At 35.0% G+C, this 15,149-nt stretch overlaps 1 protein-coding gene across 1 annotated transcript in view; it reads left to right on the top strand.

Moving 5' to 3' along the window:
- KIAA1468 (KIAA1468 ortholog) overlaps positions 1-10,855 on the top strand; it is a 122,459-nt gene extending 111,604 nt beyond the window's left edge. The window contains exons 27-28 of the mRNA XM_023512362.1: positions 6,395-6,465; positions 9,142-10,855. Coding sequence (XP_023368130.1) covers positions 6,395-6,465; positions 9,142-9,262 — 192 coding nt within the window. The 3' untranslated portion in view covers positions 9,263-10,855. The remainder of the gene's footprint in view (positions 1-6,394; positions 6,466-9,141) is intronic.
- The last annotated feature ends 4,294 nt before the right edge of the window (positions 10,856-15,149 follow it).

Here is a 15,149-nt window from a genome sequence, read left to right as displayed (position 1 = left end):
ACAGGCGCCCGCCACAACACCCGGCCATTTTTTTGGTTGCAGCCATCACTGTGTGGCGGGCCCGGGCTGGGGATTCGAACCCACCACCTTAGGTGTATGTGGCTGGCCCCTTAGCCGCTTGAGCCACAGGCACCGAGCCTTTCTTCTGGGTTTGGGATTGGAATGTTCTTCCTTTTCCAGGTGCTTGAGATGTCCCATTAAGTTATTATCTTCCTCTCTTTCTGTTCTCTTGAGGAAGGCTTGCAGTGCTACAAATATCCCTCTTAGGACTGCCTTTGTGGTATCCCAGAGAGTCTGATAATTCGTGTCTTCTTTATTGTTTTGTTCCAAAAATTTGGTAATTTCCTACTTCATCTCATCTCTGACCCAGCTATCATTCAGCATAATATTTTGCATATTCAGCATAATGATTATTTAGCGTCCATGTTTTTGTATGAGTCTGCAGATACCTCTTGTTACTGAGTTCAACTTTTATTCCATGATGGTCCAGGAAGATGCAAGGAATAATTTCTGTTCTTTTAAATTTGTTGAGGTTAGACTTGTGACCTAAGATATGATCGATTTTGGAGTATGTTCCGTGGGCTGATGAAAAAAATGTGTATGTTATTCTTCAATTTAAATCCCTTTAAAAATGTCTTGCTTACAAGGCCTTTTATCATCTGGCATGTGTTTTTATTGATATAGCCATGTATCTCTCCTTCTCCGTTTTTTTCCCTCTGCCTTTCATGTTCATCACTGGCTGTTCCCAGCCTTGCTAAATTAATTCATTATCTCCACTATATATCATCTTCATTTGCTTTCAAACTTTTGCATATTCTCATTGCTTTCAACAGAATATAATTTCATAATGTGAAGTGTAGAATATACATCCAAAGGGTATATCACATATGTGTTTGTATAAGACAGGGTTCTTCAGAGAAACAAAACAGGATATATTAAGAGATTTATTTTAAGGAATTGGCTCATGCAATTGTGGGGGCTGGCAAGTCCTAAATGTGTTGGAAAGACCAGAAGGCTGGAAACTCAGGCAGGAACTGAATGTTGGAATCTTGAGTCCAAAATATGGAGGATAGGCCGATAGGCTAAAAACTCGGACAGAAATTTAAAGTAAATTTCTGTAGGAAAACTCACTTTTTGCTCATAAGGCCTTCAGTTGATTAGATGAGACCTACCCACAGTTTCAAGGGTAATCTCCTTTATTAAAGTCAATTTTTTATAGGTGTTAACCCTATCTCCAAAATACCTTCACAACAATGCTTAGACACTCTTTGATTCAATAACAGAGTATGATAGGCTAGCCAATTTGACACATAAGACTAACTATAACAGTGTTGTATAAAATATAATAATTAAATCAAAACTAATGCAATTATCTAAGAAATCTAAAACTACCAATATCTTTAAAACTCCATATGTGCCCCTTCCTAATCTTGTCTCTCTCCTGTGATCCTGCAAGTTTAACACTTGCCCAGAATTTTACTTATTATACTTTGTTTTTATTATTATTTTACCATATGTCTGTCTATAAACAACATATTATTTAGTTTTACTTGTTTTTCCTGAAAGCATATCATATGTGTATGAGATTTCCTAAATGTATTCTTACATGATTTGCTTTTTTCCTTCTATTTGTTGCATAAGGTTCAACCTTATTGATATTTATAGATGTAGTTTCTTTATTGTCATTACCTCATAGTATTCGTTTGTGGAATTATGTCATAGTTCATCTATTCTCCTTGCTGTGAACATATGAGGTCTAACAATTAAGCTCACAAACTCATCCTAGAAAAAGTGCTACATAGCTCATTGCTGAATATCACTATGGTCACCTTCAAAATACTCCTCTTGGGAAACTATGCACCAACTCCAGCACCTAGTCCACCCTTCAAAACAATTTTGGAACTCATTTCTGGAATGGCTATCAAAGCTGTCATCATATTACCTTGATGTCCTGAGTGTCACCTAAATATCTTCCTTTCGATATATCCTTTATCTTTGAGTAAAGAAAAAAGTCATCAGGGGCCAGGTCAGGTGAGTAGGAAGGGTGTTCCAATACAGTTATTTATATGTACACTGGCTAAAAATTCCTCACACGCTGTACCATGTGAGTTAGTATATTGTCATGAGTTGCTGGCCAAGATTTTTTAATTAAGATTTTCCTGTTTCTCTATCAATGTTTACTTGTCTGCTATGCTTCTCTCAGTCAGCTGACAATTTTGATGCAGAATTTGATGAATTTTTGCGATGTTTTCATTATTTCTGCTTGTTACTGGCCACCTTGACCTCTCTTTATCAGTGATGCTTCCTCTTCCCTCAGAAAAATGTTTAATCTATTTATACACTACCATTTTCTTCATGGCATCATCCATACAAACTTGAACTAACATGTTGCTGATTTCACTTCCACTCTTGGCAAGTTTAACAAGAAATTTAATGTTTGTTCATTGTTCTAATTCAAGCTCTGACATTCTTGTGATGGTACACAAAAACACACAATAATGAATGCCACGCAGCAAGGCACTGCAACACATCAACACAAACACAACTGTGAGACACTGATATCCCCAGGTTTTGAATCCTTACCAAGTTGTTTGTAGGCTGCTGCAGTTGTAAGTGCACTGCAACAAGTTCGCAAACTTAATTGTCAGACTTCATGTTATTTCCAATATTTTATTACTATAAACAGAAATAATAACATCTGATATACATGTGCAAAGGTTTATCTGTGATATATACTTAAGAATGGAACTAACAAGTTATACAGCTTACTACAAATGCTAAATTATTTTCCAAAATGCTAGCAATACTCTTACAGGCAATATATAGGAATACCCTTTGCATCCTTATGTTTGCCAATACTTGCTTGGCAGTTGTTAAACTTTTTAATTTGGAAGATATAAAATGCTATCTCATTATGGTTTTGATTTGCATTTTTCTGATTACTATCAAACTTGTGCATTTTTTGGTATGCTCATTGACTAGTTGTGGTCTATCAAAATCTATTTAGTTTTTTTGCCTATTTTTTATTTAGGTTGTCTTTTTCCTGTTATTTCTAAGAAATTTGTTATGCATCTAGAAATGGAATATTCTGTCCATTTTGTATTTTATGAATATCTTTTTCCAACTTATGATAATGTCTTTTCACATTTTTTTCATCTTTGAACACTTAGTCTTAGTTTTTTTTTTTTTTTTAGACAGAGCCTCAAGCTGTCCCCCTGGGTAGAGGGCCGTGGCATTACAGCTCACAGCAACCTCCAACTCCTGGGCTCAAGCGAGTCTCCTGCCTCCGCCTCCCAAGTAGCTGAGACTACAGGCGCCCGCCACAACGCCTGGCCATTTTTTTTTTTGGTTGCAGCCATCATTGTTGTTTGGCGGGCCCGGGCTGGGGATTTGAACCCGCCACCTTAGGTGTACGTGGCTGGCGCCTTAGCCGGTTGAGCTATAGGCGCCGAGCCAGTTTTTTAAAGTCAAATTGATCATTTCCAAAATGCATTATCTTCTGTACTTCTAAAATTTTTTAAATTGGCCTTTCACAATAAAATTCTCAATTTATCTATAATTGGTTTTCAGGTAGCATTCTAATTACATGTTTTTCACATATGAATAACCAGTTACCCTGTACTATTCACTGAATAGTTCTTTCTATGTTGATTGGCAGTTCCACCTCTATCATATATGTCCCCATGTATGTATGTGCCTATTATGGGTAATATTTTTTTCACTTTGCCAATTATTGTAATAATAATATGCTGTTTTTATTGCAGTTGTAAAAGTCCAAAAATCTAGTCAGACAAGTCCAGCACCCTGTCCTTTTTCAGGAATCTTTCAACTGTTTATGACCTTTAGCTTGTTAATATAAATTGTATTAGTATGTTGTCAGATTTCAAGAAAGATGGTGATTGAAATTAAATTGATCCTATAAATTAATGTGTAGTGACTTCCTCATTCTCAGAATTTTGAGTCTTAGGCAGCAGCACCTGTGGCTCAGGGAGTGGTGCACTGGCCACATATACTGGCGGTGGTGGGTTCAGGCCCAGCCCTGGCCCAAAAAAAAAAAAGAATTTCGAGTCTTGCTATATAGAACATGCTATATGTTACATTTATTTAACTCTCCTTTATAATGTCTGTCAGTAAAGTTTTTAATTTGACCCAAAAAAGTGTGATACCTTATATCTGTAACATTATAATTGTAACTCTTTCTGGTATATAAAAATAGATACAATTTTTTTTTTATTTCCTTGCTTATTTTTTATTTTTATGTCTTTGCTTTTTGTTGTTGTTGTTGTTGTTGTTGTTGTTGTTGTTAAGACAGAGTCCCACCTTGTGTCCTGAGCAGCAGAGTGCAAAGGCATCATAGCTCACTGCAACATCAGGCTCTGGCCGTGGCCACTGCTTTAAGCCTCTGTAAGCCGCTGGGATTACAGGTGCTAGCTGCTGTGCCCAGCTGGGTTTTTCCATTTTTTTTTTTTTTGAGACAGAGCCTCAAGTTGTCCACCTGGGTTGAATGCTGTGGCATCACAGCTCACAGCAACCTCCAACTCCTGGGCTCAAGCAAGTCTTCTGCCTCTTTCTCCCAAGTAGCTGGAACCACAGGTGCCTGCCGCAATACCTGGTTATTTTTTGGTTGCAACCATCATTGTTGTTCGGTGGGCCCAGGCTGGATTTGAACCCACCTCCTTAGGTGTATGTGGCTGGTGCCTTAGCCACTTCAGCCACAGGCACCGAGCCAATTTTTGCATTCTTTTAGGAGTCGGGATCTCACTCTCGCTCAGGCAAGTCTTAAACTCCTGAGCTCAAGCAGGTCACCCTCCTCAGCTTCCCATAGTGTTGGGATTACAGATGTTAGCCACTGCACCTGGCAATAGATATAATTTTTATATGTTGAACTTATATCTGGTAAACTTGAGAATTATTATTACTAATTCTCATATAATAATAAAATGCTTCTGGATTTTTTCTTTGTGTTTTATATGTAAAAAAGAAATCCGAAGATAATATATTCTTTTTTAAACTTTATTTGTCCTTTTGTCTTACTGTGTGATCTGTATTGTATCTCTTTTTCATTTCTGATATTGCTGTTTTTTGCCTTCTTTTAAATTTAGTTTTGAATAATTATCACTTTCATTAATCTAAGATGCATTAAAGACTTAAATGTAATACCCAAAACTATAAAACTACTAAGAGAAAACATAGGAAAACACTTGGCATTGGTTTAGCCAAAAATCTTATGGTTAAGACCTCAAAGGCACAAGAAACAAAAATAGACAAATGGGACTACATTAAACTGAAAAACTTCTGCACGGCAAGGGAAACAGTCAACAGAGTGAGGAAACAACCTGTGGAGTGGGAGGAAGTATTTGCTAGCTAGTCATCAAACAAGGGATTATTACCCAGAATACACAAGAAACTCAAACAGCTCAACAGTAAAAATAAACAAGTAATCCCATTAAAAAGTGGCCAGGTGACATGAATAGACATTTTATAAAAGAAGACATACAAATGATCAACAAGTAGGTGAAAAATGCTCAAAATCTTAAACATCAGGGAACAGAAATCAGTATATCAAAGGGATACCTGCACCTCCCAATGTTAATTGCAGCCCTATTCATGGTAACAAAGATATGGAATCAACGTGTCTATCAGCAGAGAAGTGGGTATATCTCTCCTTTACTAGAATATGAGCTCCACAAAAAGGGAATTTAATTACTTACTCTCTTCAGAGTATCTAAAATAGTGGTTGGCACATAGTAAGTAAACAATTTGTTTACTTCATACCCAAGCATAGGCCAAGAATATTCTAGAGGGCTGTTCAGTTTCTGATGTGGCTGAAAGCAATCAGAGCAACAACTTAGTTAGATCCCTCCACACTTTCTGTCACTCAGTCTTCTTGCAAGAATGATGTTAACTCTCAGGCAACCTAATTATATTTTAGTAATGACAAAGCTGTAGTCTTGGCTCTGTAGATTAAAGTAAAGCATCTTGCTTTTTGCAACCTGGCAAAAACAAAAGGACATAGAACAGAACAGCTTTTACTAGGAAAGTATGGGTGTGACCACAGTTATGTATATATGTTAAGTATATAGAGGTATATAAATTTTACTTTTAATGTTAGATGGTGGGGAAGCTAAAGGAGTACAGAAAACAGATTTAGAAAGAAGAATGGTGAAAACTGAAATAAATTATTAAGGTAAGTGATTGAGAATTTTTAAAACTATTTCTATAGTTGGTCTAGCAGTCTAATATGAATTCATTTAAGAAAGTAATGGCCTAAACTTTAAATTTTTAATTAACCTCTTAGCTTATGAGAATATGAAAAATTGAATAAATCTTTAGCTCCAACCATAGTATTTTACTGTGTAAAAGTGTAATTCACTATAGTAATTTTTTTATTCAGGTTATTTTAAGTTCCATGATAAAAGAATGTGAACAAAAAGTAGAAAACAAGACCGTCCAAGAGCCTCCAGGGTAAGATATTAATTCTTTTTTTAAGGTCATTTTAACCTTAACTTCTCCATTTAAATTTGCTACAGATAAGTGTATTGTTTCATTTTGTGTTATTTTATAGTCATCTATGTGGGAGATAAAAAAAATTAAGTCAGCAGTTCTTAAGGTGGTTCAAGAACTTCTTTATCAGAATCCTAGAGAATTTAAAATTCACATATCTACCCCATGTTCTCAACATTCTGAGTCAGCCTAAGGATCTGTCTATTTAAAAGCTTCCAAGAAGATGCTAAGATGTAGCCATGTTGGGGACTCACTAATCAAAACAATATCTAGAAATGTGAGCAATTCATTCCAAAAGGATAGTAAACTTGGGACTGTTCTAATCACATGTTTCTCTAACCACACTAATTAGAATTCAAAGATTTGGTGAAATTAAAATTATAAATATAGATGTGAAAAAGTAAAATCAAACATTCAGGAGAGGGAGTAATTTACAAATTACAAATTCTTTTTTTATTTTTTTATTTCTTAGAGCATAACTGTGTACATTAATGCAATTATGGGGTACAGTGTGCTGTTTTCAAATACATTTTGAAATACTCTCATCAAAATGGTTAACATAACTTTCATGTCATTTTCTTAGTTATTGAGCAAATTACAGATTCTTACTGAAGTAACCTTGAGTGATTAATCTTAAATGGACTCTGTTAGACATAAAAAGCTCAAAATCATTTTCTTTAAGGAATAATTGCTTCATCCTGTCAATCTGTGCACATATACACATACTCTCTGTTACCTCCCTGCTCTCAGGCCTCTTTGATGTGTAGAATCCTTTCTTTATCCATGTGTACCTACCATAAAACAACAGAAGTATTCAAATTATCTATATCATTGCTGGTATTTTTATAGAGAATTTCAAATAAACAGAAATTATAATGAATTCCCATGTATCCATCACTTAGCTTCAGAAATGATCAACTCATAGTCAATTTTATGACATCCATCCCCACTGACTTCCTCCTTCCATACTCAGAAAACTATCTCTGAGAGACAAATGTTATTTTTAGAAATACATTATCATACTAAAATAACAATTCCTTTGTATCATCAACTGCCTTTGTTCAAATTTCTAATTGTTTGATAAATGTCATCAAGGATTTATTGTTTTCCTTACAGTTTGTTTCTTTGAGTCAGTATCCAGATGAGTCCCCTATATTGCAGTTGGTTGATATGTTAAATTTCTTTCAATGCACAGATAAAAGGTTCCCCTCTTGTCACTTTTTTCTCCATACAATTTACTTATTGAAGAAACTAGATCACTTGTCCTGTAGAGTTTCCCACAGTCTGAATTTTGTGATTTCATTTCCCTTGTATTACTCAACATGTTCTTCTGTATCTCTGTAAATTTGTTAGTTCTAGATCCTAGAGACTTTAATCAAATTGAGGGCATGTTTGTTTATTTGTTTCAACAAGATTGCTTCATAAAAGGAAATGTTTTTTTATTATAAGGCAGATAATGTCTACGTCTCTCCCCTTTTTTTGGTAATATTAACAGGTCAATGGTTAATTCCTAGCTCCACTAATTCATTAGATTACAAAATATACATGTAATCTTCTGATTCCATCATTCCTGTGCCATCTTCTATAATACTTCAGAAAAGGAAAACTTAACCCATCAATATTGCTGTTACCCAATGGTATAGTTTATATAGTAAAAGCGAGATAAATGTTTAAATCTTTTTATTTACCAGTTTTCAAAATAATGAAGTGATTCCCCCTCTGGTGACCAATCAGGTGGTTTTTTTTAAAGTATCATTATAAACTCATGTATGTAAACATTTTATGTAATTTGATGCTTTGAATTTATTATCCTGTTGATGCCCAAGTTATCCCATCTTTAGCTAATTTTAGCCTTTTCAAATTGACTTCAAATAGTCTTTTTGATGATGATCCTTCTTTGGAATCTGATATGACCATATCATAAACCAACTTTTAAAGTATTCCTTCTTTTGGAGAGTAAGGGTAAGAAAGGGAGGCAGTTAAGGAATGTGATTCAGTAAATATTTTGGAATCATCCTAATAGTCATCCAAATAGGTGATATTTAAACTTTAAGAGTTAAATTTTGGGCTCAGCGCCTATAGCTCAACCGGCTAAGGCGCCAGCCACGTACACCTAAGGTGGCGGGTTCGAATCCCCAGCCTGGACCCGCCAAACAACAATAACGGCTGCAACCAAAAAATAGCCGGGCGTTGTGGCGGGCGCCTGTGGTCCCAGCTACTTGGGAGGCAGAGGCAGGAGACTCGCTAGAGCCCAGGAGTTAGAGGTTTGCTGTGAGCTGTAATGCCATGGCACTCTACCCAGGGGGACAGCTTGAGGCTCTGTCTCAAAAAAAAAAAAAAAAGAGTTAAATTTTGTACTTGATGCAAGAGCCAAATACTGACTGATTCAGTCTAATCCCAAACTTGCTCCTAAGCACTACACATATTGCTTTTTTTAACATAAAGGATGAACATGAAAGCTCCTAACCTAGAATGTGGACAAAAACTGCTGTCCACAGATAATTAGTTTTCCTTTTGTTATGCCAATTCCTAACATGAATTGCATGTATTTGTTAATGATATGATATGAAGAATTGAAAAAAATTGATATTTTCCTTTTTTAATTGCTTTACATGAATTTTAAAATTTCTTTCCTAGCTCAATGTCAATTGCTGCAAGCTTAGTGAGTGAAGATACAAAGACCAAGTTTTTGAACAAAATGGGCCAGTTGACAACGTCAGGTGCCATGTTGGCCAATGTGTTTCAGAGAAAGAAGTAGAAGCAGGAAGGAAGCCCCCAGTAAACACTAAAATGGACCTCAAGCAGACTGGTTCCTTGTACTTGAAGTACTTGCCTTTTTTATTTCCTCAGTTTTATGTTCTTGCATTATAATTTTATCCTAACCTCCAAAGATATTTGCACTGCTTTTGATTATTGCTGTATATCTGTTGATTTTGAAGTTACAACTCTGGTGATAGAAAATTGAGTTGATAGTCTGTACCAAATCCCCCGTCTATGTTCTTGTGTTTCAGAATAATTTTTTATATATATATACAGATATATATATATAGTGAAGAGGTGTTTTTTTTAATTTTTCGATGGGATATTAGCAAATATCTGTATTATACACTAAGCTATTACAATGGTACTTAAAATAATGTAAATTTGAAGTCATTGTTATAAAGTAATAAAAGTGGAGATTACTTAAGTATTTAAATTATGAAAGAATAATGCAGACTTTTTATTGTTTCTTAACTGACTAGAAAGAGCCACCAGCATTACTCTGTGCCTTTTGGACTTCAGTTTGTGTGTTCTGTAGGAATTGTGTACATTCCGTTCACACAGTATTTCTTTAGAATGCTGTGATGAATTTGAATTACAAATCCTATAGTAAATAGTTAATGATGAAACTTTCAACATTTCAGAGCTCTCGTGAATATGCTTTAAGTGCTATTTAAACCTCCCCAGCACTTGCATGCCTATAATGGACATACCTAAAGAAAGATAGCACATAAGCATGGGGAGAGGTAACCAAGGTGAATTTTATGAACTGTTGTGTAGTAGATATAAACGCTCAAAAATAAATGTAACTCAGAAGAGCTAAAAATTGTGAAATTTTTCCCACGTTGAAATACGGAAGAAAATATAGTTTAAATCTAAAATTTAACATCTATGTAAAACATTTTCTTTAAGATATTTTCTAATAATTTTAATTTTAGAGATTATCTTTTCATTGTGTCTGTCACAAAGAAGTACTGAAAAGTTAAGGATATTTGGGGGCTGCTTTTTTCCCTCTAAACTAAAAATGATGCTTGCTAAATTATTGGTTAATTACCACCTTGTCCCTTAAAGTTTGTGACTATTCTTGTGTTTGATATGTATTACATGGAGTCTAAAGTCAGTCAGTGTACAGTTCCAATGGAATTTGACAGTTGTCTATACAGTCATGCAACTTGAAGTAGAAAAGAGTGCTGGGCTTAGAAAAGGGGTGATTGGTTTGAAAGGTTAATGTGAGGCCTTTTTGAAAAATGAATATTTTGATAAAGATAATTCTCATTCGAGCACAGTTGGTGCACATAGGCAGTTCTCATGTATGTTGTATAAACTAGTTCAATACACTTGGAACACAGTTGGATTACACTGGCTCCCTGAAAAAGCTACCTTACCACACGTTAAAATTTATAAAATAACTTGCCACAGAACAAGGCATATAAACATTTCATTCTGAAATTATTTCATTTATCTACAGTGAAATAATTGTTGACTGGTCTTTCTGAAAACTGGTGGATTCTAGGCATTCCTGAGAAATTGAAAGTGGCTGCCTTTCATGTCAAAAAATATTGATCTATTATAAATAAAATGTTTTTGCATACTTGTTTTTGGTTTTCTTTTTTGGCTATGTTTAATTTTCTTTTTGAAACACTATATTTTATATCTAAGCATAAAATTAGAGCATATATACTAGGTAACCATGAAAGTATACTAGTACTTTAGGAATGTAATCTATATAAATGACCTGTTTTTACGAAAAAGAGATTGTTGCTCTAAAACTAATACATTTCAGAGATGATTCAAAGAAAAATGTTTATGCTCTGATTTGCTTTGACAAGGGTGTATGTTATGAGGTGAACAGATGTAATGTGTTTTTATTGTGAACATTTTTGTTAATTGGTGAATACATGTATTTAAATGCTAATAGTTAAAAGGTAACAGCAAGCAAAATTCACAATATGTGAGTCTCGCTTATTGTCCTCTTAAGCATCTTAGTATTATAAAGATTTTTGCCTTTTTTTAAATTTAAGTAAAATATGGACCCTTTACAGATAAGACAGACACTAATGATTGAGACTGAATATTATGCCAAAATGGGCTGAAAACTCTCATTCTCATTCTTTTTAAACAGACGCAAACCTACAGTATAGGTTTAAGTATTTACCTTAATGAAAACCTAAATGTACAAAGTAATAAAAAGCTAATTTGAACTTATGCCTGTGTTTCAGTGGCAATCCTGAGATTATATTTTTTTCAGAAATCCAAAAGTGCCATAGTTACCAATTTAGCTGAATTCTTCCAAAAACAGTGCTTAGAAATAATCTATCTCTGTATATAGATGCCTTTAACCTTCATGTGTTTACATGAGTCACCCCTTTTGAAAGATTATTTTGCTAAACATCAAATTGACTTTCAGCCTAAATGAAATTGTAATGTAAGTCAAGCCATTACTGGTATAGATAACTTTTAATGTCAGCTATTCTGCCCAATACTATAATTTAAATGGAAGTCTCAAGTGCTATCAAATTTCTTTTTCTTACCAAAAAAAAATGAATCAGCTGGGCGCCTGTCACTCAGTGGTTAGGGCTCCAGCCACATGCTAGTGGGTTCAAACCTGGCCCAGGCCTGCTAAACAAACAAACAAACGCTGCGTATTGTGGTGGATGCCTGTAGTCCAAGCTACTTGGGAGGCTGAGGCAAGAGAATCGCTTGAGCCCAAGAGTTGCTGAGTTATGATGCCACACACTCTACCAAGAGTAAAAAGGTGAGACTCTTGTCTCAAAAAAAAAAACAAAAATGAATCAAATAGTCTCCACTAAAGTTTGGGGAGATTAAATTAGTATGTTTTGAATTCTTTTCATGATTCCATTTTTGAAGACAACCTATTTTGGACCATTATCTAAACTTTAAGGACATAATTTTCTGTAGATAATACCTCATCTTTGAACTACAGTAGCTAATTACAGCTAACATTTTGTGCTGGTTACATTTTATTTTATTTTATTTTTTGAGACAGAGCCTCATGCTATCCCCCTGGGTAGAGTGCCGTGGCATCACAGCTCACAGCAACCTCCAACTCCTGGGCTCAAGCAAGTCTCCTGCCTCAGCCTCCCAAGTAGCTGGGACCACAGGTGCTCGCCACAATGCCTGGCTACTTTTTGGTGGCAGCCATCATTATTTGGCGGGCCCGGGCTAGATTCGAACCCGCCACCTTAGGTGTATGTGGCTGGCACCTTAGCCATTTGAGCCACAGGCGCGGAGCCTCTGGTTATATTTTCTTAAGATTTCTTTGCATAAAAAATGTATACTTAAAGAGCTTTGTAGTTAGCAATTCAAATTACTAACTAAAATTTTCCAGATCCACCAAGGAACAAAATTCCAACTTTAATGTTGGATGTTAATTCTCTTATAAACAAACCATGAAATAAATTTAGCCTTTCATATCAACAGACATGTGTTTGAAAGTTCTAATGTAACTTTACAGTCCTTGTTTTTGATACTATTTTGTTTTTGTACATTTAAAAAATAATAGATAAAAGATAAATTCTACTAATCAAAAATAATGTATCTGATAAACTTCTACATAGTGGCAAAATAATTGGATTTTAGACTATATTCATACTACATAAAGATGTTCTGCAGTATTTCATCTGTTCAGTCAGCTCTCTAATCCCAATCTCAGACTGGAAAATCTCATCATTTATATCTTCCCCTCCAGGGCCAACTCCAGGATGCCGTTTTGGTTGCCTGCTTTATAGTTTACTTTGCATATTTAAGAAAAATCTTAAAATGAAATTCTATTGTCTATTAGAACACACCAGTCATAAAGTACATAATAGTGAATGTAAACTTAATACAGCATAAAAAAATTGTCATATTTTTGATAGCATATAAATAACACCTTCAGTTCAGTATCATAAGGATGTAAACTGCTTACTTTTCTCCAAAGAGGCTTCAGTAAATCTGGAAAATCCTATTCAAAGTGTATCTACACAAAGGATTTTATTACTTTTTTAATTTATTTTATTCCATTAAAGACTATCCATTATATTTATTTCAGTTAGTTTATTGTGTCAGTGGATTTCTTGAGGGAGTTCAGTGCTGTAAAATTTGTGTTGTTTATAAACTAGCATTTTGTGTTGAGTGTATAGGTATTATCAGTGATATTTTTGCAGGTTTTTTTTTCTTTTTGGCTGGGGCTGGATTAGAACCCACCACCTCCAGCATATGGGGCCGGTGCCCTACTCCTTGAGCCACAGGTGCCACCCTATCAGTGATATTTTTTTAAGACATCATTTGTTGGCTTGGCGCCTGTGGTTCAAGTGGCTAAGGCACCAGCCACATACACCAAAGGTGGCAGGTTCGAATCCAGCCCGGGCCCACCAAAACAACAATGACGGCTGCAACCAAAAAATAGCCAGGCGTTGTGGCGGGCGCCTGTGGTCCCAGCTACTTGGGAGGCTGAGGCAGGAGACTCGCTTGAGCCCAGGAGTTGGAGGTTGCTGTGAGCTGTGATGCCACGGCACTCTACCCAGGGGGATAGCTTGAGGCTCTTGTCTCAAAAAAAAAAAAAAAACATCATTTGTTGATAGCAATCTGCTTTTTATAATTTTAACAAACTGCTTTTATACTAGAAAAACAACCTGTTCTTGAACTGTTGGCATGTTCAACCTTAGATATTTTCAGCATATGCATTTTCTATGAAGCCAAAAATGTTACAAATAATCTCTACAGAAAATTTATATTGCTGAGTAATACAATCTAATAATTTCTGATTGACTATGACTTTATGCTTTATCTTCATTTCTAACCATTACTTGAAGGTTCTTTAAATTCTTAGCTTTCTCCATTCATAAGCCTTACTGTTATATATTAAATAATGAATCTTGTAAGTGAATAATTTCATAATGTAAATCATTTTCAAATTTATTTTTACATTGATTTTATATATATGGCCACCTTTCTAACAAATTCTTTTCTTACCCCTAAAACATGAGAATAATATGTTCTCCATTCCTCATAGGACATTATGAAAATTACGTTTATACTAAACCTGGAAATACTTTTGTGCTTGTGAAGTATTATGAAAAGTTGAAGATGGGATTAAAATGTTTAAATCACTTAAGAAGAGTAACTGTGAATAATCCCCTCCCGTATTTTTGTTAGATCTAGTTTTCCAGTAAGCCAATAGGCTACCATGCCAGGTGTGATTCACATAAAATTATAGTTGAAGGTAGAAAACCCACTGTTTTTTGTTACTTTTGCCTACTTTAAGCTTTCTCAGAGTCTAATCTAATGAAGACTTGCAAGATGATTTTATTTTTTATTTGCCAAATTTTCTGATAAAGCAACTAGTCAACCTAAGATTTTTCATTATATAACTTATTTAGGTTTCTGAAAAAGATTTTACCATTTGTTAACTTCACTCCTGTCTGTTAATGTATATTTGATTCTTACAGTAACCAACTTCTTTTGACATTTAGTGTGAACATGTAGGCTTTCTTTAATCTCCTAGTAACGAAACTTTTCATACTAATGGTAGAAAATTAGAACAGATATCCCTTGAAAAGAATTGACTCTTAGTATTATCTAAAAGAAAGATAGTGACCAATAATGAAAAAACTTAGAATCCAGGTTTCAAAAGTTATCCGTGCAACCAAAAATATTTGTATCCCCTTAATAACTTGAGGAAAAAAGAATACAGGTTTCTTGCTAAAGCTATAAAATCTTCAAATCTTGGCTCGGCGCCTGTGGCTCAAGCGGCTAAGGCACCAGCCACATACACCTAAGGTGGCGGGTTCAAATCCCCAGCCCGGGCCCGCCAAACAACAATAATGGCTGCAACCAAAAAATGGCCAGGCGTTGTGGCGGGCACCTGTAGTCCCAGCTACTTG

The sequence above is a fragment of the Otolemur garnettii genome, unplaced genomic scaffold (assembly GCF_000181295.1).
Source record: "Otolemur garnettii isolate 467f Iridium unplaced genomic scaffold, OtoGar3 scaffold00027, whole genome shotgun sequence".
Lineage (NCBI taxonomy): Eukaryota > Metazoa > Chordata > Mammalia > Primates > Galagidae > Otolemur > Otolemur garnettii.
This window is presented reverse-complemented; position numbering and strand designations above follow the sequence as displayed.